Source organism: Lissotriton vulgaris, chromosome 9 (assembly GCF_964263255.1).
Source record: "Lissotriton vulgaris chromosome 9, aLisVul1.2, whole genome shotgun sequence".
Taxonomy (NCBI): Eukaryota; Metazoa; Chordata; class Amphibia; order Caudata; family Salamandridae; genus Lissotriton; species Lissotriton vulgaris.
The window spans coordinates 387,598,736-387,625,097 of record NC_141697.1 but is presented as its reverse complement, the minus strand read 5'-3'; the positions used below and the strand labels follow the sequence as shown (position 1 = coordinate 387,625,097).

The 26,362-nt window shown below is 42.0% G+C and overlaps 1 protein-coding gene across 2 annotated transcripts in view; it reads left to right on the top strand.

Moving 5' to 3' along the window:
* Positions 1-26,362, top strand: part of SETD3 (SET domain containing 3, actin N3(tau)-histidine methyltransferase) — a 510,073-nt gene that overhangs the window by 323,882 nt on the left and 159,829 nt on the right. For both annotated transcript variants that reach the window (XM_086937753.1, XM_086937754.1), the window contains exon 7: positions 22,119-22,177. In XM_086937753.1, the coding sequence (XP_086793879.1) occupies positions 22,119-22,177 (59 nt within the window). The remainder of the gene's footprint in view (positions 1-22,118; positions 22,178-26,362) is intronic.

The following is a 26,362-nucleotide window of genomic DNA, read 5'->3' as shown; positions in this document are numbered from 1 at the left end:
AAGTGTTGATGTTTCTTCAAGTGGAATGAGTGAAATCGGCATGCAGGAGTCCTAGCAGAGTTGTCACTGTAAAAAATCCAATATCTTCGTTACTCAGAAGATGCCTGTCGAGCAGTGAACAGCAAGAACTGCAAGTCGCCTAGTACATAGCATCTAAAGAGAAGAATACCTATTTGTATTTGGATTAGAAGGAATTAGTTCACAAATACAGAGGAGAGGAGAGGGGATGCGGGCCAAATACTCATCTTAAGCTATTTCACAATGTTATGTTATGTTATTTTTGATTTCTATAGCGCACGGCGCTTTTTATTGGCAGCTTGTAAGCATAAAGACATAACACAGTGGGATAAAAGAAAAACAACAACACAAAGGAGGGAGCATGCTAAGGGGCAAAGAGCCAAGTTTTAAGGCCCTTCCTAAAGGTCAGCAAATTAGAAGTGCTACGTAGAGCCAATGGCAAAGCATTCCAAAGCTGCGATGCCTTCAGCTTGAAGAAGCAACCCCCTACGCGGGCCCTCTTTACTCGAGGGACCACCGCAAGGAAGAGAGATTCGGATCGCAGAGATCGGGCCAGGCGATAAAAGGTAAGCCTCTTGCAGATATTTCGCGCCCGAGGCATAAAGAGCCTTATGAGCCAGCGTCATCGCCTTGAAAACTATCGGCTTCCGGATAGGCAGCCAATGAAGTGATTGCAAAAGGCCGGACACTCTGGCTCGCCTGTGAAGGCCGAAGATAGCCCGAGCAGCCAAATTCTGCACCACCTGAAGGCGCTGTAGTAGATACTCCGGTAGGCCCAGATATAGGACGTTGGAATAGTCCAATCTGGAGCCAATTAAGGCCTGCACAGTGATCCTCCTGTGCTCTTCTGAAAGCAAAGGAAGAAACTTCCGGAGCATCTTCAGGAGGCCAAAACATGTTCCCGTAAGACCGAGGATCTGAGATCTCAACGTCCGACCATTGTCTATCTTAATTCCCAGATTTTTTACCTGCTGGGAGGAATGTACAGGAGGAAACATATTAATCGGCCACCATTCCTGCCAATCAGGATCAGAAGTACAACCGAAGAAGAGTACCTCAGACTTATCTGAGTTGCATTTGAGGCTGTTCAGCTGGAACCATCTGAAAACAGCCCCAAGGCACTCACGAATACTCTCTCCGTCAAACTCCTCTCCTTTCCCACACGTAAAGAGGAGCTGGGTATCATCGGCATAGGATACGATCAGTGCCCCCAAGGACTCCGCCAGTGCCGCCAATGGAGTCATAAAGATGTTAAAAAGAGTCGGACTCAGCACAGAGCCCTGCGGGACTCCGACTCCCAAAGGCGGCATCACGGCAGAGCTTGAGGAGGCCCAGACCGTTTGTCGACGGCCCGCTAAGAATGATCTAAACCAGCTGAACACCGTCCCCCTCAGACCGATCTCATGAAGTCTGACGAGGAGACCCTCGTGGGGGACGGTGTCAAAGGCCGCCGACAAATCAAGCATGACAAGCATAGCTTTACCTCCTGAATCCAGTACCTCCTTAATGGCTTCAGACACCTCCAAAAGCGCCGTCTCGGTGCTTAAATTGGGGAGGAAGCAAGATTGAGTGGGATGAAGCAGATCGTTGGTTTCCAAAAAGCCAGAGAGCACGGTATGCACGTGCTTCTCCACAATTTTAGCCAGCGCAGGAAGAAGAGAGATTGGCCTATAATTGGCCAACGCCTCAGGGTCTAGGCCAGGCTTCTTGAGGAGGGGGATCACCATCGCCTGCTTCCAAGCCTGCGGGACCACCCCCGCACACAAAGAGAGATTCAAGAGTGGATTTGCCAAAGGATTTACCACCGCCGCCATTTTCGCCAAAAATTTGGCAGGGCTTGGGTCAAGAGGAGAACCACATTTAAGATTGGCCATGAGTGCCAATGACGACGCAGCTGAAATAGGCGGAAAATCGGCCAAGATGGACTCCACGGGAGCCGATGGAACTGGCCCGTCCATGAAGCTGGGGCACGCTTCAACCATCCTTGAGGGAAAGGAGTCCTGAATCAACTTTATCTCAGCCGTGAAGAAGTTGGCAAGAGCAGACACCCACAACTCTGTGGGCGCGGCCTGGGTTAAATTAGACCGTGGAGTCGTAAACTCCCTCACAATGGTGAAAATCTCCTTGCAGGAGACAACTTAAGTGACAGTTCACCACGTCGGGCGAGCACATCAAGCATTGAATTGAGCACTCCTGGCAAATGGTTGGGTTGGATCCACTTGTGTCCACCTCGTCATATATGATGCAATACTATATATATATATATATATATATATATATATATATATATATTTTAAGTGATTTTGTATTCATGTAAAAGCATACCATGTACACTAAGAAATGGGAGATCACAGATGCAGTCACATGAACTCCTTCCACAATTGACCTCTGTAGCCAGTATGACACAACCCCATACTCATATAAGTGTCTGTCTGTCCACTGTTCATTTACATTATCAATGTTTGTTTGGCTCAAACTCTGTGAGTGGGTGTTTTCCCTCAGAACACACACTTGGCTGTGTACTTTAGGAACAAGTGGAGTGCCCGGTCGTATCACAATTTGAATCTTCTCATCGTTTCCCACTTCAGAGCATTCTGCTCCAGGTCTCTCTCTGCTTCAGTCTGTCTATTTTTCGTCTTCACCCTCATTAATGTTACAACGCTGGTGAACCATCTGGATTGGAAAAAATGTGTCTCAGAATTGGGATTTTTTTAATTGTATTTTTAAACCAGATATAAATGTGCCTTGATTTTGTATTTACTCAGGCCATTTTTTAAGTCCAGAGTGCAGTTCCAAACGTATAAAAAAATGTATTGACATTATTTCAAAGATTTTAGTTAACACTATCAGCCTTGGAATAATTTCTACAAGTTATTGTCTAGTTTAAAATTGTTAGATTTTTTTAAATTACATTTTACTTGCTATAACCGAATAACCTACCATTAACCAGGAAAAATCACGTTTGTGGGATATGATTTTTCCAGCTTTACTCTGATTAGTTTCCAAAAACGTTATATCCTAGGTGCATATAACAGTGTGCCACACTGTCACATTCTGTGTGGCGGGAAGCTGAAGTGACTTTAACAAGACATGTTATGTCATCAGATTTGTAGAGCGCATGGCTGCTCCAGTGACTGGGCGTCCCAGCGCAAGATCTGCAACAAAAACCGAAAGGCGGGAAAAGATGCATCTGGGAGCAATCGGGAAGAGCCAGGTCATGACTGCCTTCCTGAACACCCTATGGGTTTGTAGGTTCCTAAAGGTACTAGGGAGAGCATTCCAGAGAGAAGTAGAAAGAGCCCGAAAAGAGCGTCCTCCCGCCCGTGCTCTTCTAACACGGGGGAGCACACCAATAGTTGGTGTGATGAACGGAGGTCGTGTTCTGGTTTATAGGGAGATAGAAGGTTGGTTAAAATAGACGGGGCCTGGGCATGAAAAATTCTGTGAGCAATGTACAGAGATTTGAATGTCATTCTGTTTTTTCTACCAGGAGGCAATGTAATTTCTGTATGTATTTAGATGTAGAGCTAGACAACGGGAGGGCAAAGATGTTGCGAGCAGTGGCGTTTTGCACCCTCTGTAATCTGGTAGTACTGGCCTTCTTGCCACCCAGATACAAAGAGTTACGGTAGTCCAGTCTAGAAAGGATGGTGGACTGGATGATAACTTGGCAAGTGTGAAGGTCAAAGAACCAGAGCAGTGGCCTCAGGCCGCGTAAGAGACCAAAGCAACTCCCCACCGCTAGTTTTGTCCGAGCTTGAAAGGTTAATGCGCTGTCCAGCTATGACATGTAATGCAAGAAACCACCAAAAACCAGTGACAGAAGCTCTATTAAATATACAATAACTTACCACTCGTCAGAGTGACGGTTAATAACTATATCTCAGACATTATCAACAGGTACACCACCTTCCTACTATAACACTCCCTGATGTGGCACATTAGCGATCCAGTAACTGAGCTTTGTCACTCTGTGGTCCAACATAGATCGATTTTAGGCAGGAATACAGCTACTCCCACAAATCAAGATGGACTCACTGGAAAGCAGTGACAATTCACAGTTGTTTAGTGTTTCCCCTTGTATTTTTTTAAAATTCATTTTCAGGACGTGAGTCCTCCTCTACTGGCTGCTACAACATATTGCTCAGGTCTTGGCCAGCCAATCTGGATTTACTAGTCTTCTTTAAAGTGGGCAATTGGAGCTTATAGGACACCCAGCAGTCCTGATATACCCAACTGTTTTACTCCTTCAGGATCACATGTAGCACCTCTTTAAATATGGCTTTTTGGAAAACAGCTGAACTGATTTACCCAAATCTAAAAAACACGCATTCTGAGCAACGTTCTGACTGTCTGCCAAATTTGGTTTAATTCTGTTCAGCTGTTTTTTTGTATTGCTTCCCAAAATTTCAAGTGGGAATTAACTTGAGAAATCAATGTTTTGGAACACTTCCGCTCCCATTTATCTTTGCCCCTTCCTGACGAGACAGAGCAAAACTTCCCAATACGAGGCTGACGTGTATTAACTTTTTTGGGAAAGTTTCATGGTTAGTCAAACCTGCCAAAATTATTAGTGAAACAAAACATGCTTTCCCTAAGGTAACTCTGACCTACCTATATGTACGCAGGAGTGACTGCAACTGTGTAAAATATAAATATACATTTACTGAAAAAACAAGGGTTAAAGTGATGCTATTGATAGGTGTTGAAATGAGAGGACGAGCCAGCATTACAAAACCCAAAAAACACTGAAATACTCCAGTTGTAGTTTAGAGAAGTAACTAGAACTTATCTTATTATACACTGCTTTTGACCTCCCATATTACATCACTCATCAATCAATCAGTACATTTATAAAGCGCACTATATACCTGCGAGGGTCTTAAGGCGCTGGGGGAGGGGGTGATGGGTTGGTGCTGCTACTGCTTGATTAGCCAGGGCTTGAGAAGTCTCCTGAAGGCTAGTAGATCCTGAGTCTGTTGCAGGTGTATGGGGAGGGTGTTCCAGGTCTTTGCGGCGAGGTGGGAGAATGATATGCCTCCGATGGTTGTTCTTCTGATGCAGGAGATGGTGGCGAGGGCGAGGTTGGCAGAGCGGAGCTGGCAGGTCGGGATGTAAAAGGTGAGACTTATGTTGAGGTTAAATGATATTGATGATGTCACTTATGACATCTCAGGCGAAGCTTCTGGCCAGACTGCACACAATTTATAGCTTTTCATTTGACAAGAATGATACAGGACTTAGCCTGGGTGGGGGTGGGGGGGATGGGGGTTGAGCGAGAGAGAGAGAAGAAATAAAAAAAGAGAATACATATGAAGTAACTTTGTATCACTGGCCTGTGTTGCCATTTTTAGTTAGATGTATAAACCACAATGGAGAGTGATTTGAAAAGGTCACCTGAACCCCGAAATTCAACATGAAGTGCAAATTCTTTCTCGAATGAGATTAGCACACTAGAGGTTGGCCATACCTGGGGTTAGGAATAGGGCCTGGACTCCACCGTAGCTGCACCCTACATCCTTCCATCCAGCCAGGCCAGACATTCATTAGTGTTTGGGTTTGCTTGCACTGTTGTTTATTTTTTTATTTTTTACTTTGCTTTAAAGCTCACCGGTCATGTGTCGTGTTCAATTGTGTTTTTTCTCTCTCCATGCTTTGGATTTTCCATACATCTTGGTACCCCGACCACTGGCCTTGTATTGATCATTTTGGGGTTGCCCCTCTGCCCCCTGCGGCTGTTACACCGAACAAAAATAAAAAACGTTTTTTGAGTGAAGCTATTTCATCCCACATTTGGCGTGAATTAGATCAGCCATTCAGACTGAAAATGTGAAGAAAATTCCCCATGGAAGCTTAAATTGTAAATTGCTTGTTTTTCAATCCTCCCCTGCCCTTAACTTATACCCGTGCTCTGAACTTCATGAAACTTGGCATCCCAAAACTTAGCTGACTGAGTAAGTATAATGGTGTGTTTCATGCACATCTGCCTACGGAGTCAATTGGCAAATCAAAAAATGCCTCTTGAATTGAAAGACTGTCTGAGCCATAACTACACAGTGGGGACCTCCACTGTGTAATGTTTGTACTATATAATATATATATATATATATATATATATATATATATATATATATATATATATATATATATATTTATGTATATATGTATGTGTGTATATATATTGTTCATTCATTCATTAACTTAAAAAAACCAAAGGTTACAGGGACGTTCTAGTTAGGTTCCAAATTTACGCACACAAAATAATATATATTCAGCAGTTATAGTTATGGTTAGCTGCAGTACCTATAACTTGTGCCTACGGTAACTGGAACTCTCCCCACTGTCATGCACAGTTTTCTCCTCAATAATTTTACTGCAAATGTTAGTGATATTATCAATGATGTCATTAAAGATGTCATGAGTGTTGTAATATGTGTGGTCATTAGCAGTGCATGGCGAGGGCATGAGTTATAGTTACCTTAGGGCACGAGTTATAGTTACTGCAACTAACCAGAACTGTAGCTGCTGAATTTCTATAGTTTTGTGCAGGTAAATTCAAAGCGTGTGCAGGTAAATTCAAAGCGTAACTATAACGTCCCTGTAACATTTGTTTTTTTTAAGTCAATATCTGTTTTCTTTATTCTGTTTCCTAACTATAACATCCCTGTAACCTTTGCTTTTTTCTGTGAATTGCTATGTTTTTTTTTATTACGTTAAGTAATTTTAATTACTTTACGTTAATCCAACCACTGCCGCCCACAGCTTTCAGCTGGGCCTGGCCTGTGGCCAACCCCCTATAAGCACCGAACCCTGCACCACACAAGGCCTTGCCAAAGAAAAGAAAACTGGGCAAGGTAGAAATACCCTGACCCCCTAGTCCCGGTGCTGGGTTTCTGTGACCTTGCCATGGCAAAACATTTTTTTTTTATTTTTTGCCGCAAATTTGCAGTAGATCTGTGAAAGCGCGTCCCCCCCCAAAAAAATGATGCTGACTCTTGCTTGTTCGCAAAAAATCCCCCTGGTGGGCCAGGACCCGAGACCATGCACATAGATAAAAAAAAAATAATGGTTTGGTGGATCACATGGTTACCTCATTGTGAGGCTTTTATGAGCCCCGGGGACCACCACCTATCCGGGTCTTTATAGATATTAAGGTGGGGACCCCCACCCTCCATTAAGCTCCAGGATCCCTGGGGACCACCACCTCCCCGAGGCTTCAAACCAAAGGAGGGGGGCCTCACTGACCCCCCTTCTGGGGTTTACATATGTCCCAAGGGCCACCGCCTCCCGGGGCCAAATGCATTCTTTAAAGTGGGAGGCTGGTCGCATGGCCCCCCTCCCTGGCCACATACGACCCCGGGGAACTCATTTACTGGGCCCAGGTCACTAGTACCTGGATGCCCTGTCCCCTCCCAGGGGAAATGCTAGAAATGCAGCTCTCTGTGTACGGAAGCAGTTGTTTCATCTGTTTGCCTGTCCATATGTCAGTGGGCAGGGAAACAGATGACTACTCTGCTTTCAGCGAGCACGAGCAGTTTGACAGCTCCTGCTTGCTGGAAGCAGAGTTATGTCTGCTCTCTCTTGCTGGAAGCTGTCAAGCGAAAACAAACAGCTGCCTCCCGAGGGTGGGCACCTCGGGAGATAGCAGGAGCTGGCCCTGGGGGGTGGCAGTCCCCAGGGTCATTAATGGCTCCAAGAGGGGGGTCGTGCAGGCCCTCTTCTTTAAATAGCACAGGCTTGCCCCTGGGAGGTGGTGTTCCCCAGGGCTGCTTATGGACCAGGATGGGGGTCACATGGCCCCCCTCCCATTATCTAATATGTATTTGGCCCCCGGGATGGGGTGGACTATGGGCCCCCCTTTAGTATTTATTTAGCATCTGGGATGTGGTGGTCCCCGTGGCATATATAAGCCCCAGGAAAGGTGGGGGGAGGGCGTCCATGCTGCCCCCCCTCCTTTGTTTAAAATGAAACCCCGTGAGGAGGCCTACCCTGGGGCTCTTAGAGCCAAGTAGAGGGTGGTCCCCGAGGTCCTTTCCTTCATTTCAATAAAACCCAGGGAGGTAGTGGTGTCCGGGACTCATAAGATCCTCAGGAGGGGGGGGGGGGGGAGCCAGCCAGTGTGCCCTCCCCTTATTTTTTCTATCTATGTGCATGCCCCAAGGACACCTGGGGGCTTCTTTGAAAATCAGCATGGGACTCTGCGCTTTTTCATTTATTTTCTTTTTGCTGCTAATTCGCCTGATTTTTTTTAAAAACATGCTTTTTAGCCTGTTGCGGTCCCAAGGACCAAGGCTACCCTGCCCCCTAGTGTTGAAGAGATTGGAATAAATAAGGACAGTAGCGCATTTTACGTGGTGCTTGTTAGCATACACTGGCAGTTTCATAATGTTGTAACAGCAGAGTGTTGTACTGGCGACTTCAGTGATACTTGTGTAGCTGCTCGAAAGGCGGCAGATGTGGTCTGTGTGTTGAATAGACTGTTGCCAGACCAGTGATAAGTGTGATACCATGGATAACGCTTCTCTGCATAACATAGATTATATCTTGCTGCATGTATTCAAAGTTAGATTATGAACATTTTTGGAAATATTTTACTGTTTAAAAATACATCCTTTTGCCGGCATAGACTTCTGTATGGGTTTGGAACGCCCGATCTTCGAAGCTCGGGGATGCCCCCGTAAACACTTTAAGATATGGAAAAGGTGGGCAGACTACAGGGGCTTGACACTGGACCCCCCTGCAGAACCAGAAGAAGATATTTAGCCCCATGTGGCCTGGTGACCCCGCTCCCCCACACATACACTTGCCGCACTAGGAACTTAAGTCAACACTGTATATACACACATGCATGGGATTAGGGTGGGATCCAGGGGAGGGCTCTGGGAGTTGGGTTAGTGGGTAAATGAAAAGATAAAGACGGGGATGATGTTTCTTGTATCCTTGTATTGCATTGATTTCTTGTCTGGACACTCAGTCCTATTTTCATGATTATATCGGTATATTTGGTGGTGCCATCCTGATTGTGGGGGGCCACTCTATTACACGTGCTCATCTTTATCAATAAACTTGTTGTGAAAAAAAAAAAAGACATCCTTTTTTTTATCTGCCAGAGATGTGTGCTTGTTATGCAGCAGACATCCCTGTGTTATAAAATATTTCCCAATTGCAAATTTTAATCGTTTATAGTACTGCCAGGAGAACCAAAAACATGATCTTTTCAACGATGTGCAATACTTGATACATTATGCCATTTTTTTTTTTACTATTGACATGTTTTAATAAATGTTTATACCTGATTTAATTTTTATCAAGGGACCGTGAAAGTGAGCATTGAGCCTCGTTTTTGCGCTTTGTTTTATACAGCATCATCATTTTCCCTAATTTTGAACTTTTTGTACGAAAATAGCGGAGGGCACAAACCTATCATGCATATGTGAGTTGTTGATGATTAGTAAATTCATAAGGATTTATTTTTAGGAATTATAAGGATGCCTTTTAGACATGACTAAATACTTGCAAAAGTAACGGTTACGTTTACCCTTAAGCATCTTCATACTTAGTCTTTCTTCTGCCCTGTTATATTTAATGATTTTGGAAATCTTTCCTTTTAGTGCCACATTTCATACATCAGATCTGTGTCTAATTTTTTGTTAAAAGAAGCTGAATAAAGCAAAAATAATGCTGGGCTTATCATTTGAGAAGAAGCAGTCTTTTGAACAGCCATGTATTTAAGATCTTGCTGATCGTCCTTAATGTGGCGCCTTTTTTTTTTATATCAGACATTAAGAACATCTGTTCTCTTGTCTGTTTTGGTGTTCATTGTAAGTTATCAATCATTGCAGAGCAAGATATCCTACTTCAATCATTGTTTCAAAGTTAGAACTAAATCAAATTGTGTGTGTGTTTGTACATATACATATTCCCCCCCCCCACCCCCAAAAAAAACAACGTTTATAGGAATGTTATAGTTAGTAAGTGGAATTCAAAAACCTTAGAAATTCACTGAACAAAACAAAGGTTACCGGGAAGTTATGCTTAGGCTCAGATTTAACTTGTACGAAACCTTAGAAATTCAGAACTTATAGTTACCTTAGCTAACTATAACTTACTCCCACACAATGCACTGCTTAAGACTTCAGTGATGTCACTGACCATGTCATGAGTGATGTAATATATGAGGTTTATAATAATGGGAGGGGGCCATATAGGCTCTAGGAGGGGGGCCTGCACGGCCCCCTTCCTTTCTTTCTTGCATGGCCCGGCCCCGGAGAGATGGTGGTCGTCAATGAGGCTGTATATGTCCCCGGAGAGGGGGTGCCTGGTCTCCCTCCCATTATTGAAAACATGGCCCTGGGAAGATGGTGGTCCCTAGAACCAAGGGGAGCATTTGATGAGGGTCACATGGCCCCCTTCCTTTTTTATAGATAAAGTCCCAGGTGGGTGGTGTTCCCCGAGGCTCCAAGAGCCTCAAGAGGGGGGCCCTTGTGCCCTTCCTTTTTTTTTTTGAACTGTGCCCTTATTTTTTTTTTTAACCACTCCCCCGGAGCTAAAATGCTCCTTTGTGGGGTTTTTGTTACTTGTTTTCCTGTACTCTGCTGAAGATGATTTACATCACCTAGTTGAACTGTTGGCAGCCACTCCGATTTAAGAATGTGGAATGTAAGATCTTCAGAGGATCTGCGTCCCTATTTATCCAAATTTTAATTTCTTTTAATAACTCAAAAACCCTGAACGGATTTTCACCAAATAACAAAAAGGGTTATTTCTGGACCAAGAACTACCTTTCTGCCAAGTTCTGTGTAATTCCATCCAGCGATTCGGGCTGTAATAGTGTCTAAAATCTGTATGGAAATTAACATGGGAAAACCACTTTTTCTGACCCCTCCCCCTTTTCCTCTAGCTCCTCTCTTGACGGAACACTCCAAAACTTTCCATGCACAACTAGAATTACTGGCACACTTTCTTCGTAAAATGTTAAGATTCGTCAAATGGGATCAAAGACATATGTTATGTTATGTTATTTATTATTTGTTAAGCGCGCATACGCCCTGGGGCTTCTTGGCGCTGGTGAGAGAATCAAACATAACAGTGCATGAAAGAGATACAATCACTTTTTACAATAGGCCTGGGAAAAAAGAAGAGTTTTAAATGCCTTCCTAAAAGCAAGGAGGTCCTTGCTATGTCGCAGGGTCAAAGGGAGGGAATTCCACAATGAGGAGGCTAAAAATTGAAAACTGCTGCCTCCCTGACGTTTCTTTTTGAAACGAGGGACCTCGAGTAGATCTTTGTGGATTGATCTCAGACTGCGCGAAGGTGTATATTTGCGCAGTAGTGATCTAAGGAACATAGGACCCTTGCCCTCCAGAGCCTTGAACACAATGCAACCCACCTTGAAAGTGGCTCTCTGTTCCACAGGCAGCCAGTGCAAGGTCTCTAGTCCATGTCTGATTGATTCCCACTTAGGTACTTTGCAGACAAGTCTCGCAGCTTGATTTTGCAAGTATTGCAATCTTTTAAGTTGGCCAATAGGCGCCCCCAGATAGAGGCCATTAGAGAAATCAATGTGGGACAGGACTAGAGCACTGACTGTCTGAATTAAAGCCAGACCTGTAAGAAGATGTGCTATTTTCCTGATCTTCCTCAATTGAAAAAACCCCGAGGAGACCACAGTTCCGACTTGGCTCACCAAGGTAAGGTCCTCACTAAGAGTCACTCCCAAACTTTTTACTGTACGGGATTTTTTTGGGGGCGAGCCCATGTCCGATGGCCAAAAACTAGGACTCCAACTGATCTCACTCTTCCCAGGTAGAATGAGCTCCGTTTTTCCCGGATTTAACTTAAGGTGGTTTAAAGACATCCACCTCTGGATAAAAGACATGGTTGCTCGAAATTCCTCGGCAGCATTATGGGAGTTTAGCACAAAGACCAGCTGCAGGTCGTCTGCATAGTTATATACATCAACCTTAAACTCTCGTAGAGAGAATAACAGTGGACGCATATACAAATTAAATAATAAAGGGGACAAGGAGGATCCTTGAGGGACCCCACAAAAGGAAATTTTTTTAGGGGCTGTGAAGGAACCTAGTCGAACCGATTGGGTACGTCCAGAAATAAAGGACTTGAGCCAGGCCAAGGCCGAGTCCCGAAGACCGGCCTGTTCGACACGGTTGACCAAGATGGTATAGTCAACCGTGTCGAACGCCGCAGACAGGTCCAGTAGCACCAAAGCCTGGTGTAAGTCCCTGTCTGCATTAGACCTTAGAGTATTCTGAACGGCCAATATCACTGCCTCAGTGGAGTGACCAGGCCGGAAGCCTGCCTGGTTGGGTTGTAAATACCCAGAGGCTTCCACAAAACTTGATAGGCAGTTGGTTACATGCGCCTCCAATATTTTGGATAAGTAAGGCAGTAACGATATTGGTCTGTAATTAGAAAGGTCTGAGGAGTCAATGCCAGGTTTCTTTTTCAAAGGAATCAATAAGGCCTGTTTAAAACTATTAGGAACATTCCCTGACACGAGGGAGTTATTGAGCAATGGAATCAGGCTACTTGGGAGTGCCCGACCAATTTCTCTCATTACTTGGGGAGGGCAGGCATCCTGAGGAGATCCTGATTTAACTCTAGTGAGCAAGTCTTGAAGGGTTTGGTGAGTGATTAAGGGAAAGGAATGCAAGGTAGAAGGGTTTAAAAAAGTGTCATCTATCGGGGCACAAACTGGAAGCTTGGATAGAGTGTCCTTAATCAGCACTATTTTGTCATTAAAATAGTCATTCAGCGAGTTGCAGAGCAATTGTGAGGGGACAACCGGAGGAGAAGTTCTCTCATCATTGCACAACTCGGTCACAATCCTGAAAATTTCTTTCGACTTGTTGGTGGCGTTAAGTATTTTAGAAGAGAAATAAGCAGTTTTGTGAGTGTGCAACGTTTTTTGGTAGGCTTTGCGAGTAGAACAATAAGCGATCCTTGCTTGAGGACAATAGTTGGAGCGCCATGTTCTTTCTTGCTGCCTCACTTCAAGTTTTACTTTCCTCAACTCCGGTGTAAACCATTTATGCGCGTCCGCGCCGCGTGAGTTATCAAAACGAGTGAGGGGAACACAAACATTAATGGCCGAATTTAGCCAGTCTTGAAGCCTACAATCGGCTATCTCCACATCTGAGCTCTGCTCTGGCAGAGTAGACTTTAACAGATTTAAAAAAGCTGACATGTCCAACGAGGACCATTTCCGAGTCAGACTGGTAGCCTTCAGCTTAAATTGAAGAGCTTTCTCAACACAAAATGAGAAACTAATAGTAAAATGATCAGACCAGCTACAAGGTTTAATATCAATAAAATCAATAGCTAAATTCAATGACCAAAGTTGATCGAGACTGTGGCCCTTTTGATGGGTCTGAGTATCTATATGTTGTATTAAATTCAGATCACTCAGAAGGTCCCTAGTCTCAGCTGCTTGGGGATCTGATAGGATGTTATCGAACCAGAGATTTAAATCCCCGACCAGAAGCAGTTTTGAATTATTAGTAGCTAGCATGGCCAATTGCTCCGCAAGAATAGCAGGGAACATAACCATGGTTTGGGGCGGGCGGTATAGTAAAACCACCACAAGTGTCCCATTGACAGTATCCAATTTGGCAACAATATTCTCCACATTAGAAATATCCAAGGAGGGGAGTTGTCTAAGTTGATGTTTCTTATTGGAGATGATGGCCACCCCGCCCCCAATTTTACCTGCCGGTCGTAACACGGAGATAATATAGACATAGGCACCACAAACACTTTTCCTATGGAAACTAGGTCCAAACTATAACAATCCCTGGCGACCGCCATACATACATACACTGAAAAAACTAAGGTTAAAGGGACGGTATATTTAGGTGAAGATGTCAGTTAAAGCATACCATTCTAAACAAACAAAACCACTGAAATTCACTAATTCTAGTTATCACAAGTATCTATAACACATGCCTCAAAGTAACTATAACTTGCGCCTTCGCCATGCACAGTTTTGTCATCAATTAAATAATTGCAAATTTTGCAGTGTTATCAGTGATGTCATGAAATATGTCATGGGTGAGGAAATATGTGGGGTAATTAGCAGTGCATGGCGAGGATGCAACTTATAGTAACTTTGGGGTGCGAGTTCTAGTTAATTGAGATAACTATTATTGGTGAATTTTAGTGGTTTTGTTAGTTTAAAACGATGTTATAACTAGGGCTCCCGGTTTATGGTATTTATTTTTTTGACGTTTCCGTCTGTATTTATCCATATTTATTTTTTGTCAACTTTATCTGTATTTATCCATGTATATTATGGGTATTGTGGAAAAATAAAGCTGAAACTGGTATATTTCTAAATTTATTTAACCAATAAATATGCAGTCATGCTTGAATGCCTACCAGGTTTTAGTGATGTGAACACCTGCAGAAGTTAAATCAATGCACTTCTATGAAAATATGCTCATTTCAGGATTAGCCTTGTGCATATTTACTGCTGTTAAAACCTCTTTACTAAAATTCTTTCTTTTTCTTAGCCCCTCTTACCGATCAATCCACACAGTTATTGGTCTGGCAGTCATGGCTAAGTGTATTTAGAATCACTCAAAAAGCATACACTTTCCGTTTCTAACCACATTTAAAAATTAATTCATACTAAAAAATAAATTGCTTTCTGTCTGTATTTATCTGTAAAAATCAGTAAAAACGGAAAACTGGGAACCTTAGTTATATCTGACATTTTCACCGAACTATAGGATCGTTTTAACCTTGGTTTTTTCAATGAATTACTAGGGGTGTTCTAATGCAAAGTAAGTTGTCCATCGCTGTGCTTGGAGTTGTGTGCACAACCCACTTTTTCATTATAATTTTTTTCCCCCGTGTACCCACTGATAAGCTTAGGGTGACATCTCTGGAAATGTGTTCTAGATCAGTTGATCCACAGCGAGGCCCTAGGGGTGTCACACTGTCGCTTTGCAGTGGTTCAGTGGATCCACGGAATCCTGAAAAACTCTCAACAAGGCCCAGGGGGCCAGGGTACCCCGAACCTGCCCCCTTATATCTTATTTTGTTTTATTTTTTAGGACTCAGAACCAGGCCCCCGAGTCCTAAGGAGCCAGCCGCAACATTTCCTTCAGGTTGCTGCCAGCCATACACAATGTGTGGTTGAACTCGCGGATCTGCCATGGATCCTTCGTAGCGTGAAGTTTAAATACATTTTGGGCCTTACTCTCTCAAAAACTGCTGAATGAATTTGCACCAATTTACAAAATGCAAGCTTTCTGGACCAAGATTTTACTTTCTGCTAAATTTGGTGTAATTACGTTGTGCAGTTTTTGTGAATCGTTGTTAAGTTTTCCTATGAAAAAATGAATGGGGAAGTACATGGCCCTATCTAGACAATATCTCTTGATTTCAGTTATTTGTCAAATCTAAGCTCCATGACATTCATCTTCTTACTTTTAAATGTAGCTTTTACAAGAAGAATGGGGACGTCTTGCAGGGAATTAACATTTCTGATAATCATGCTTTCGATTATTTAATATGCGACTAGGTGCGAATGGAGAATGTCTACATCTGTAACATAAATTCGTGGAAATCTTGGTTTAGATTTTCTTAGTTTTAAACCAGTAGGTGGCGATAGTGCCATGTGAAATAGATCTGCTTTCCATGTAAAACATATCCGTTGTTTTGCATCAGTGTGACAGTTCAACACAAATGTCTGATATTTTTAGCAACACTTTTTTTTGTTACTGCCCAGATTTTTTTCATTACCGGCAGAAAAATTGTCATCAATGTTGAGAGAGGTATTCTTGTATTTGTCATAGCGGTGATTGTTATCTTCAGGTGTTGTGCCTTTTTACCGATATTATTTTTAGTATCCTTTTCCTTTATTTGGATTGTGGCCGTTTGGTAAAATCCAGTGAAAGCTATGCAACTTTAGCATTGTACAATACCCTTACTTCGCTAGTCATTTTATTTATTTATTTTTTAAATGAAAAAGGAAGGTTCCCCTAAATCGTGTTACCATTCAAAATATAAGCGGATTAAAAATTAATTGTAATGAATTAATGGAAATGAAACACAAGGGGGCGTGGGCTCCAGGTCTGGATCAATGTAACCTAACAAATGCAAGGGTCACTCGGGCGTTATTATTTTATTTTCGCCAGCGCTGTTATTTGAGACTTACCATACTTGTTTGATATTAAAATTTGTTCTAACTAAAGCTCTACTTAATACACTAGCATTGGTTCTGAATGAGGAAGGAGGAAATAAAATGTATGTTTAGGCATGACGTTAGTCAAGATCTATTGATTTTACTAGAATTATACATATATGCATTTAGTTATAAGTGAGTCAGCTTCTGTAAGATGAGTGTTTTGCATAAGAAGAGCTCTTTTTGCTAATAACTTTGGTGCCATTTGACCAATCTTCACAAAACTTTCGAGAGTTCACATTGGCAGCCGGCATGGCTCGCGGGTGGGTGTGCTCGCAGAGCGATTGCGGGAGGGAGTGAACATAATAATAATAAAAACTAAATATTAACTTACCTTGCCGCTGGCTTCTGCGTTTCTGCTCCTGCTCTCCTGCCTCCGACTTCAGGAACAGGAAGCAGACAGCCAGGCTCCCTCCCCTAAGCCAATCACAATGCTGCAATGCACTGTTGTGATTGGTTTGAGCACCGTGACAGGGCACTCAGCCAGGGGCTAGAGGGGTGGGCATGTTCTCCATGCAGGCTGCATTACAGCCTGCATGGAGAACGGGGAAAGTGCGCATGACTGGTTCTGGCGGTCCGAGGGGGTTGACCAAACAGTCACTGCGCACTTAAGAGTGGGCAAACCACTCCTTCCCTGCCCTGCTCGGAGAGCAGAACAGCCCCACCCCGCCTACCTGCAAAGTAGCTTATCTCCTCTGCCATAGCAGTGGAGCCGCCACTCAAAGTTTAGCCTTCTCAGTCAGTTCTTTCCTGGAAAGTTTCAGGGTGATCCAGTAAGCATGGGCCAAGAAAAAGAGAGGGGTCGCCAGACACTTCTTTTCCCCATGGGTTCTCACTAGGAAAAAATAGACAACGCTACAGAAGAAAGGGTGAACAGAATTACACCCATTATGGCAGGAAGTTAGCTATTCACCCAAAAAGCGTGCTTTTTGTGATTTGGTGTTATTCTGTTCAGCTGTTTTAGAGAAATTAAAATGAAGGTTTAAATTGATAGATATCTGTTGCTGCGTGACTCCTTGGGAAAAAAATGCCAAAACTCACAATCTGATTGGTCAGTCCCGCTGGACCATGCAATGTGAACAAGTGTTGCAATCTCCATTTTAGGGCTCTGGGACTCTGTCCCTGAGTTCTGAAAAACATTTTAATAAACATATAAAACACATAAGGGACAGCTTACGGACCCCTGGCCCGAGGTGTGAGTGGGAGTTCCCAGAAAGGCGCCCTCCTCTGGCCCGAAATATATTTTTTTAATTCTTAAAGTTCTCCACTGTACTGTGGGAATTCTGCAGGATGTGGCACGTTCCCCCATTTAGTCCTGTTGGAGTACCCCGGGACTTCTGCAGGACATGAAAAAAATAAAATTAAGGTAGGGGGTGTCTTTTGGCGATGGGCTGGGCCAGGCCTTCTGCATAGTAATAAGATATTACTTTGTTACAAAAAATAGAAATTCACTCAAGAAAACAAAGGATAACATGGAGTTATATGTGAGGAATGTAGTAAGATTTTAACTCGTGTTCAAAAAACCTTTGGAATTCAGTGAAGAATCACTTTGTTTCAAAAACCAGAGTAATTCCCCAGCTATACTTAACTGATGTAAGCATAACTTGCATTGCTGTGATGCACCTCACCTATTAAATCACTGATTATATCTGAAATCTATGCGTTGGAAGTTATACTTCTACATCAGTTACATATAAATGGCAAATTTCCCTGGCTTTATGGTTTTAAACTGTGGTACCTTTCAGTGTATAAAATGAAGAAGATTTGGATTTAAAATACGGATTGGGTCTGTCTTAAATTAACAAGTTTGGGAAAGGCCGACCTACCATTACTTGAAGAAGCTTTCAAAGCTGTTCACAAACAGTGATCCGTTTCTTTAAATGTTTACCTGTTGCAGGATATCGACAATCCTGAACGTAAACTGTCGTTTTTCTGAATGTACCACGTGTGCTGGGATCTCTCTACCCGAATCCCAGTTACTTTGCTGTATTTACTTATCATGTATGAGTAAAATCTACCGAATCGACTACTATCCAGTGCTGCATTATTAATCTGGTGTTCATGCATTTGGTCAGTGTTGCTAGGGAAATTAATAGTACATTAGGTCACTGATTTGTATTTTTATGCTTTTTGGAGGGCCCATTTTTCACACTGTTATTTGTGTGTATGAGAACTTTTGGGAACTTTTATAAATGATCAGTTTGCATCCCTTCAATTCCACTGTGTTGAAGTCCTTGGGGTGAACTGTAAAGTCTTGATTCCTGTGCATTGACTCGAGTGAGACATTGATATTTTGAGAGCATGGTTTCGTATTCTGCTTTTTTGTTACTGGTTCTGATAAGTAGTGTCCATGTACTTGTGTGCGCTTTGTAGAATGGTCAGTCATTTTATAATTTTTTGAATGTGGACGAGTGCTGTTGAATGAGACATGCATTAATCTGAACAGTCTTGCACCTTTTTGTAGAGCAAGTAAAAACGTGTTCTTCATAAGGGTGAGAAAACCATGTCTTTATTTCATTATTACATGAGGAAGATTAAGTGGAAGACACAAATGTAATGCAAGGTGAAGTTTTAGAAAAAGATTGTTAGGTCGTCCGACCTCCATATATTTTTTTAACAAATAGTGTGGTAACATTTGTAGTGAAAATGCTGCCAAGTGAGCGAGCTCCCTCGCCGAAAGGAGGCAGGCACCTAAATTAACTAGATAAATATTTCAGAAAAGTGAATATCAGAATTCTGTTAAGGGGAAACTGTGTAAATAGCAACATTTATTGTGGTTGTAGCCTGGCTGAGATTCAGGCGACTATGGCTATGGTGGAACAACGGTTGGTAAACTGGGGAAATCCAGAGTTTTTACTTGCATCTATCCTCCCTTGATGAGGTTTCTGAATGTCTTTTGGTGTCTTTTTGACGTGTGCTTTTATGTACTACGACCAACACACGCTAAAAGCAAGTATTTATTTTAAGTGTGCTTGACCCTCAGGTGATATTTTTTAAATCTCTAGCTTACAGGTAAACACCTTCTATGCATTCTCAATCTCTGCATATTTTTCAGGAAAACACTTGTACTGTCAATCAGAGAAGGGTTTGTTTCAGTTCAATGCTTGCTCTTCACTTTGTTGCTCCATATCATTTCACTAACGACTTGTGGTAATCCAGAAATGTTACCCTGTGCTTCTTTCACCAACCGTGAAAGATCTATTGTACTTACCTGTATTACAGAGATGCATTTTGGCCTTAGGATTGCCTAGTTTACAGTAGACCACAAGGGTCCTGCTGTTCTTCCGGATTGTTGTGCTCAAAGCGCTAGTTGTGCCAAATGTTTTGGGTGGTAAAAAAAAATGGTGAATCGCTCCAGTTACTTATTGATTCGAGCATCATGGACGTCTTGCGACGTCCTTACGTTGAGGCGTGACATTGGTTGGCTTCCCTCTCAGTTACTGTACGTACACAACCGCGTTGGTGCCCTTTGGCTGCTATTAAGGCATTTATCGTGGTTTGTAACAAGGGTTTTCCTTCTTTTTATTTTTTGTAATGTTATGGTTTATTGAATGTGTGTATTTCCAGTGAATGGCTTGAGATCAATAAAATATATTTCACTGACAGTCGCGTGCCACTTGTGTATATTGTGCGCGCGCCGAAGACGCACCCTGTGTGAAATGCCCATTATGCCCACACTGGTAGAATCTCTCCGCGCCCACCTGGCTTGCATTGGCAAGCTTTCGACAGGCCAGCATCTTTGATTAAGTACACGCACACTGCAAGATCAGCCCAGGAAGTACATGTAGTATTCCATTCTGTGCTCCACTCTCTCTTTAACCATCAAGAAGTCTCTTCTATTTACTACAGTACACATTTCATCCCACTTTAAATTCCATATCTGTTGAGCTGGGGAAAAAAATCAATGTGCGCACGAATGCCTGGCTCGCATTTTAAAGCCGTCATAAAATATACAAACCAAATAAATGTTAAGACCTTCAAAATCTTAAGATTTGCGTCCTTCTGCCTGATTGCGTACGGGAAAGGAGCACACACCTGGGAGCCGGCTCCCAATTGGCAGTCTTTTGTGAGCTATAATTTGCCTAAAATTGCGCACTGAGCATAAGCTTTGTTTTCTAATTGATTTACGGTTTGAGCCACTTATACCTCGTCCCCTACTGTCCTGCACACAGTGCCAGCGACTACATTACAGTGAGAGATGATAAATTACCCCGCACTTGTGATGCTAATGCGTCAAGAGTAAAAATGGCTTTTTACATGGGGTTTCATGTATTAGGAGCGGAAGATCTGTGATCCAGGCACTCTCTCATTTCCCTCTTACACAGATTTGATTGCTTGGTTACATGCAGCAGCTCACCACGGTGTAAGGGGAGATATTACAGAATAGAAATCGTGAATTTCTATATAGCGGATTCATTTTGTTTAGCACTTACAAAAACTTGTAATGCCAATACACGAGAAGAGGTAGTCGACGCCCATGGAGGGATCTCAGTCAGCACTAACATTGTGGAACACACATAGGTGAAGGCGGCTTCTAAATGCTAATAGAAATTGCTGTTACGAAATTTGGCACCATAATTGCATTTCTAATCTTAAAAGGAACAAGCGCAATTCGAGTTTTAAAAGATGCGTTTAAAAATGTCCTATGTTGCTGGGTAATCCCAACAGTCGTTGTATTGTAGATTTTTCTCTTATTTTCATAAGAAAATATGCAGAACCGTAACAGGTAATGAGACAAATATCAAAAATGCATGCAGGGCCATATTTGAATGTGAAGATGTATTCTGTTTGTAGTTCTGATAACCTTTGAACTGAATGAATATTAAATGACAGCATAGAGCTCACTAGTCGCTTCACTGAAGCTGTCTGGCATATCTATACCTGACGAAAGATTGGATATCCAAATACCTATTGTCACAAAATTCTGTTTAAGATTCGTTTTGGACGCGTTGATGTTCTTGAAAAATTCTTGTTTAGATGGTTGCTTACTTAAAAAAATTGAATTTGCTCTCATTTTTATTCTTCAAAAAAACATGCAAGTTAATTTAAATTGATAGCAAATGTATCACTTATCTTGCTCCTAAAACTACATGTGATGTGGACATTATTTTCTTGTTTATGCATGCATGTAAATTAGTTGATCAATTAGAATGCATTTTTTCCTTAGCACCATACTTAAACACGTTCCTTTATGCAGATATTTTTTTAGGTAACTCTCCTTTATGGCTTTTAGTCTTAATATTGTGCAGAAAAGATCACGTTTTGTAAAAGTAATTTGTTTGATGTAAATGTGCTTTTAAATATTGGGCCTTTTGAGCCAAGGACCGTTTGGTTAGGCAGAGGGGCCTGGACGTTGTATTATAATGTGTATCTGTATTTGTGGCATTCAGTAACATCAAACGCGGTTCTGAAATAAAATAGAGAATGTATGTTGTTTCGATGGAACTCCGTATGCTACCAACCAACAAGCACCTTAAGGTGAGACTGTACCTTACATCATTCCGCTTCTAAAATTACTTTTTTTTTCTCTTCTTGCTATTAACTTAGAGTTTAAAATAATGGCCATTTCACAGTCCCCCTCGCATGGCCGAAGTCAGTAGCTTGCCGAGAAGGCATGTAAGTTACAGTATGTGTTTTTGTGCTACTTGTGGGCTCCTGCCTCGGATGCAAAGAATCCGCTTTATGCTGCCTGCTTGGCACAACAAATTAAATTGACAGTGATGTATGGGGGCATAATAGCATGATGATCCCTCTGTAGCGCGGCTGGACGCCTCCTGCTTCATTTGGCTCTTGTTAGGCAGCTAAATAATGAAATTCTGCTGGCTGATTTCTCATGTTCCTCTCCCACTTTTTCTCTCCTCCTTTTCTCTCCGAAACACGAAAATCCCAGACCCATCCAAATGCCAACAAGCTGCCCTTGAAGGACTCGTTCACTTTCGATGACTACAGGTTGGTGGACTGCTTTTTAAAGTGGATCTCAATAGCTTAAAGAGAATGGAAGAAAATGCTTTAGTGGGAAACATCCCGCTGTGACAGTTTAAAGCACCAATTTGCACTGCTACACTGATATGCTTTTAGAAGTTAGATAATGAGTGGAGTGAATGAGTATGGGGAGCATTTTAATAGGCATGTAGGAATAGCTATTAATATAATGATGTTGAAACACTTGCTCGGGTATCCAAGTGAAACTCAAGATTAGTGCGTATGTGCAGGAGGAGGGGGGATTAATATTTTAGCTTTTGTACGTTTTCACATGAAAAGCGGGAATTGTCTGCCAGGCCTGAATAGTTATTACATCACTTTAAAGTACTGCACACTGGTGATTTGTGTGTTTATTTGTGGGAACATTATGCTTACCGAGCCTACTGCTGGACTTTAAGTGCATCATGGGGTATTATTTAGTCTCCACGGGAATTGGTGCTGCACACTTCCAAGGTTTTAAGGCGTGAATTGCTTTCATGAGCAGGAGAAGGAAGGACGGAAGGACTGGATTTTAGGCAGTCGAAATAGAGGGAAATTAGTATCTCAGTATTGGTGAAGACCTTAAGTGTTTGTCTTTAAGTCCAGGTTGTCCAACCTTGGTCTGGATGGCCAGAGCCATGCATATTTTAGGAGCTCCACACAATATGCATTTGCTGTAGACGACTCGACCCCGGAATCATTTATGTAGCCCAGCCATTACCCTGCAAATGGGGTATGGCTCTGACCCTTGTGGTTTAACATTGGTCAACACTACTTTCGAAATATTTTGATCACAGTTGTCCAATAAAAGGACATGACCAAAAATTCAGTGGCACTTCAGATAAAATCCACCCTTGTTTTTTCTACTTGAAAAAATGAGGTTCCAGTGCAGTCACAATGTTGGTTTGCCTGTGCTTTAGAGAATGTTATCCTTGTTAATCAGTTACAATTTAAAGACGTGTTGCAAGCTTATGAAATGTGGATTTTGGAGATGTTCAATGCCGGAATTTTGTGCATTTTTAGGAAATTGTTTTATTTACGCTTAATCTATATTTCTCCTGTACAATTCGGCAAATGCTTATTCACTACGTGTGTTTTAAAAGAAATCAGGCATATTTTTAGAGCAATTGCAATTTAAATGACTTAGTTCTCTGTTAAAGAATTTCAAAGTATTTTTTATTAAAAATATGAATAGGTAACAGTTCCAAGCCATCTATTTGGACCGAATCTGATTGTACCATGGATTGGCATACCCAAGAACTCCTAAAACGAGTAATAAAAAGCAACGGAGTTGTTCTAAACTACACATTAAGACTTCCTTTCTGGTGAACACCGCCATTGTACATTGTACATTGTACGCCATTGTACTTCTTTTACCACACAGTAAATTGTTCGCAGAGATGCCGACCTCAACCATCCCTGCTCCATGGTGTGCCTCATTTGTAAACAACATTCTATCTGAATATATATTTTATTATTATTACGTCCAGCTAACCACATTGTCCTGCAATCAATATAATTTGTGTTTGTCATGTACTTGATTCTTCAGTTACACCATCTCTTAGCTTGAAAAGTTGTTAGTAGTTCCTAATTTATCAAAACTCAGTTTTCTGATTAATTGCTTTATTGGCGTTGCTACCTTTACGGGTGGACTGTAGGTCACAGTAGATGCAAAGAGGAATTCTGAGCCAACTTACCGTCAGAACGAAATGTTTACTTGTTATTTCTTGCCACAGTTCATCCTCATGTGTTTTGTTACAAATGGATTAAGCCAATGATCATGATGGATGAACTCTATTAAGTGTCACCTTTTGCACCAGATTTTAGTAACTGCATTTTTTTTTTTAAGTTCAAAAGATTTTTTATTAGGAGCTGCAAAGAGAATCATCAGTACAGGAATAGTCGGTTCAGTACGATTAGTTACAGTCACATGAATAGGAATACAGAAAATTGTTACCAATAATGCAATTGAGTCCATAAAACATAAAACAATGAGTCCATCACGTTACATAAAATACCCTTAAAATGTCCACATACATTCCGATGATAACTGGTGTCATGTATAGCCTGACCTTGAAGGAGATAGGCACCACCCCACTATCGCAGAGGCTACATCAGCTGTACATTTTCGTAACCCAAACCTGTAGTACATGTGGGAGCTGGAGTCATCACTCTGTGGTTAGGAATGTACAAAAACATAGATTGGCTAACAATCAGAATGAAACATTGTGTGATGACACGCTCTAGGGCCTTGTAAACAAGATTCAAGGAGGTTTGTATGTATCAAAATGAGTGTCCAGCGAGGACCAGATTTTCCTCGATGGGGGTCTCCACGGGGTGGAGGTCAAGGATATATTGTCAGCACCTCTCAAGTACGATACCCAGTTCAACCAGTGAGGAAAGGAGGCTTTGTTCGTGCTTTTCCAGTTGTTAAGTATGATTTTAACCCCAGCCGTCAGCAGCAGGATTTATTTATTAACTCCTAGATTTATTCCCCTCCCTTAACAAACAAGGACACCATGTCTCTAGCTTGTATAAATTAATGCTTCCGCAAGCGTCCTCCCTAAATGCACCCATCCAACAATACTGGGACTCATTCTCCTCCGTACCGAACTCGGACACGATTTGGGCCAGAACGTGGGAATCCAGCACCCGCCACAAAATATGCCCTACACTGTCTCAAACCAAGTTCTGGCTTCTACATAAAGCATTCTTGACTCCCAGGAGGTTGTTTCTTCATAAAATCAAGGACGATGACACGTGTTGGAACTGCTCAGGGGTGGGTGGAGATCTGGAGCACCTAGTCTTCAAATGCCCCTGTGTTTTCTCGTATTGGGACAAGATCTTTGGTTTCGTGAAGGAAGTCCTCCATATTACTCTACCAAGAGAATTCTCGTCGCTTGTACTAGGTTTTGCCAAAGCCGTCACTCTCAATGAAAACGATAAAGCCCTACTGGACCTGCTGCTGACGGCTGGGGTTAAAATCATACTTAGTAACTGCATTTTAAAATGGTATGTTCCGTTGGAAAATATTCTAAAGCAGCAGTCGAACAAGAAAAAAAATATCCCTCTATTGTCTACTTTAAACCACAGTGGATCATGAAATTAACTTTTACACTGACATTGCAGAATAACTTTAATTATGTTCTAAATTTTATGTGTGAGCAGTTGAAAGTACACCTTTAACACTAGAATGTCATTATGATCTTTTATAGACTGGAAACCGACTCTAATATTCATGTACATTTCCTTTACGATGAGATGGATACAAGAAAAATAGGCTTTCTAAGAAATGGTTTTTCTCTGTGATGCTATCCAACATTGCAGACAGCTCCAAAAAAACACGTAAACACAAATTACTGAAGTGTCATATTTGAGTGGACCTTCCCCTTAATAAACTGATTCGAAAGTATAAGTGCAGAAAAACGGGTCCTAAAAATGGTTTAAATTTGAAAACGTGGAACTCTAGGTGGAACTTTCCAAAGGCAGATGGAAGCAAGTGGAAAGTTATCAGGTAAAGCTTTTCCATTAAAATATGATTCTTATATGGAGAACTTAATATTGATCGTCGGCTAAGGGCAGGCATCTGTTGTGAGGCTGCCATACTCTCTCTCCTACATCAAATGCAGGTCTAGATGTCCCTTGTACATCAGCAAAATGTGTTATCCTTTTGCTTAGCTCCGTGTTTAACTCTTCTAGAGATAAGACAATGCTTTGACAGTAAATTATATTGTTGCTCAAATGTGATTTTACTTTGAAAAACCAAAGACGAGCTGGTTGGCAAAACAGGAACAGCTAGTTTAATTAAACACTTCGATCAGGAGTGCAACCCACAGAAATGGGTTTGAGAATTGTCTCAAAGTACAGTCTATTCGTGCAGGCTTATGAGCACTTTTGAGTACAATAAAAGTACATCCGGTTTCCTTGTTTGGTAAAAGAATGTGGATTCATAAAGGGTTTTTGATAACTAACAAATGCAGGTGGCTCGACCTTGCATGGACACAATGTGGAGCAGTGGATAGTGTGTCCAGATGTCCGGCATGAGGGTCGCGTGATCGCTGCATGCACTGTTTGTGCTGTGTCCTGATTGGCTTTGTGTTCCTAACTCCTTGTGGCATCTAACTTTATGGTTTTTGGGAATGCACGCACCCCTCTGGCCAGGTGTGCTTTATT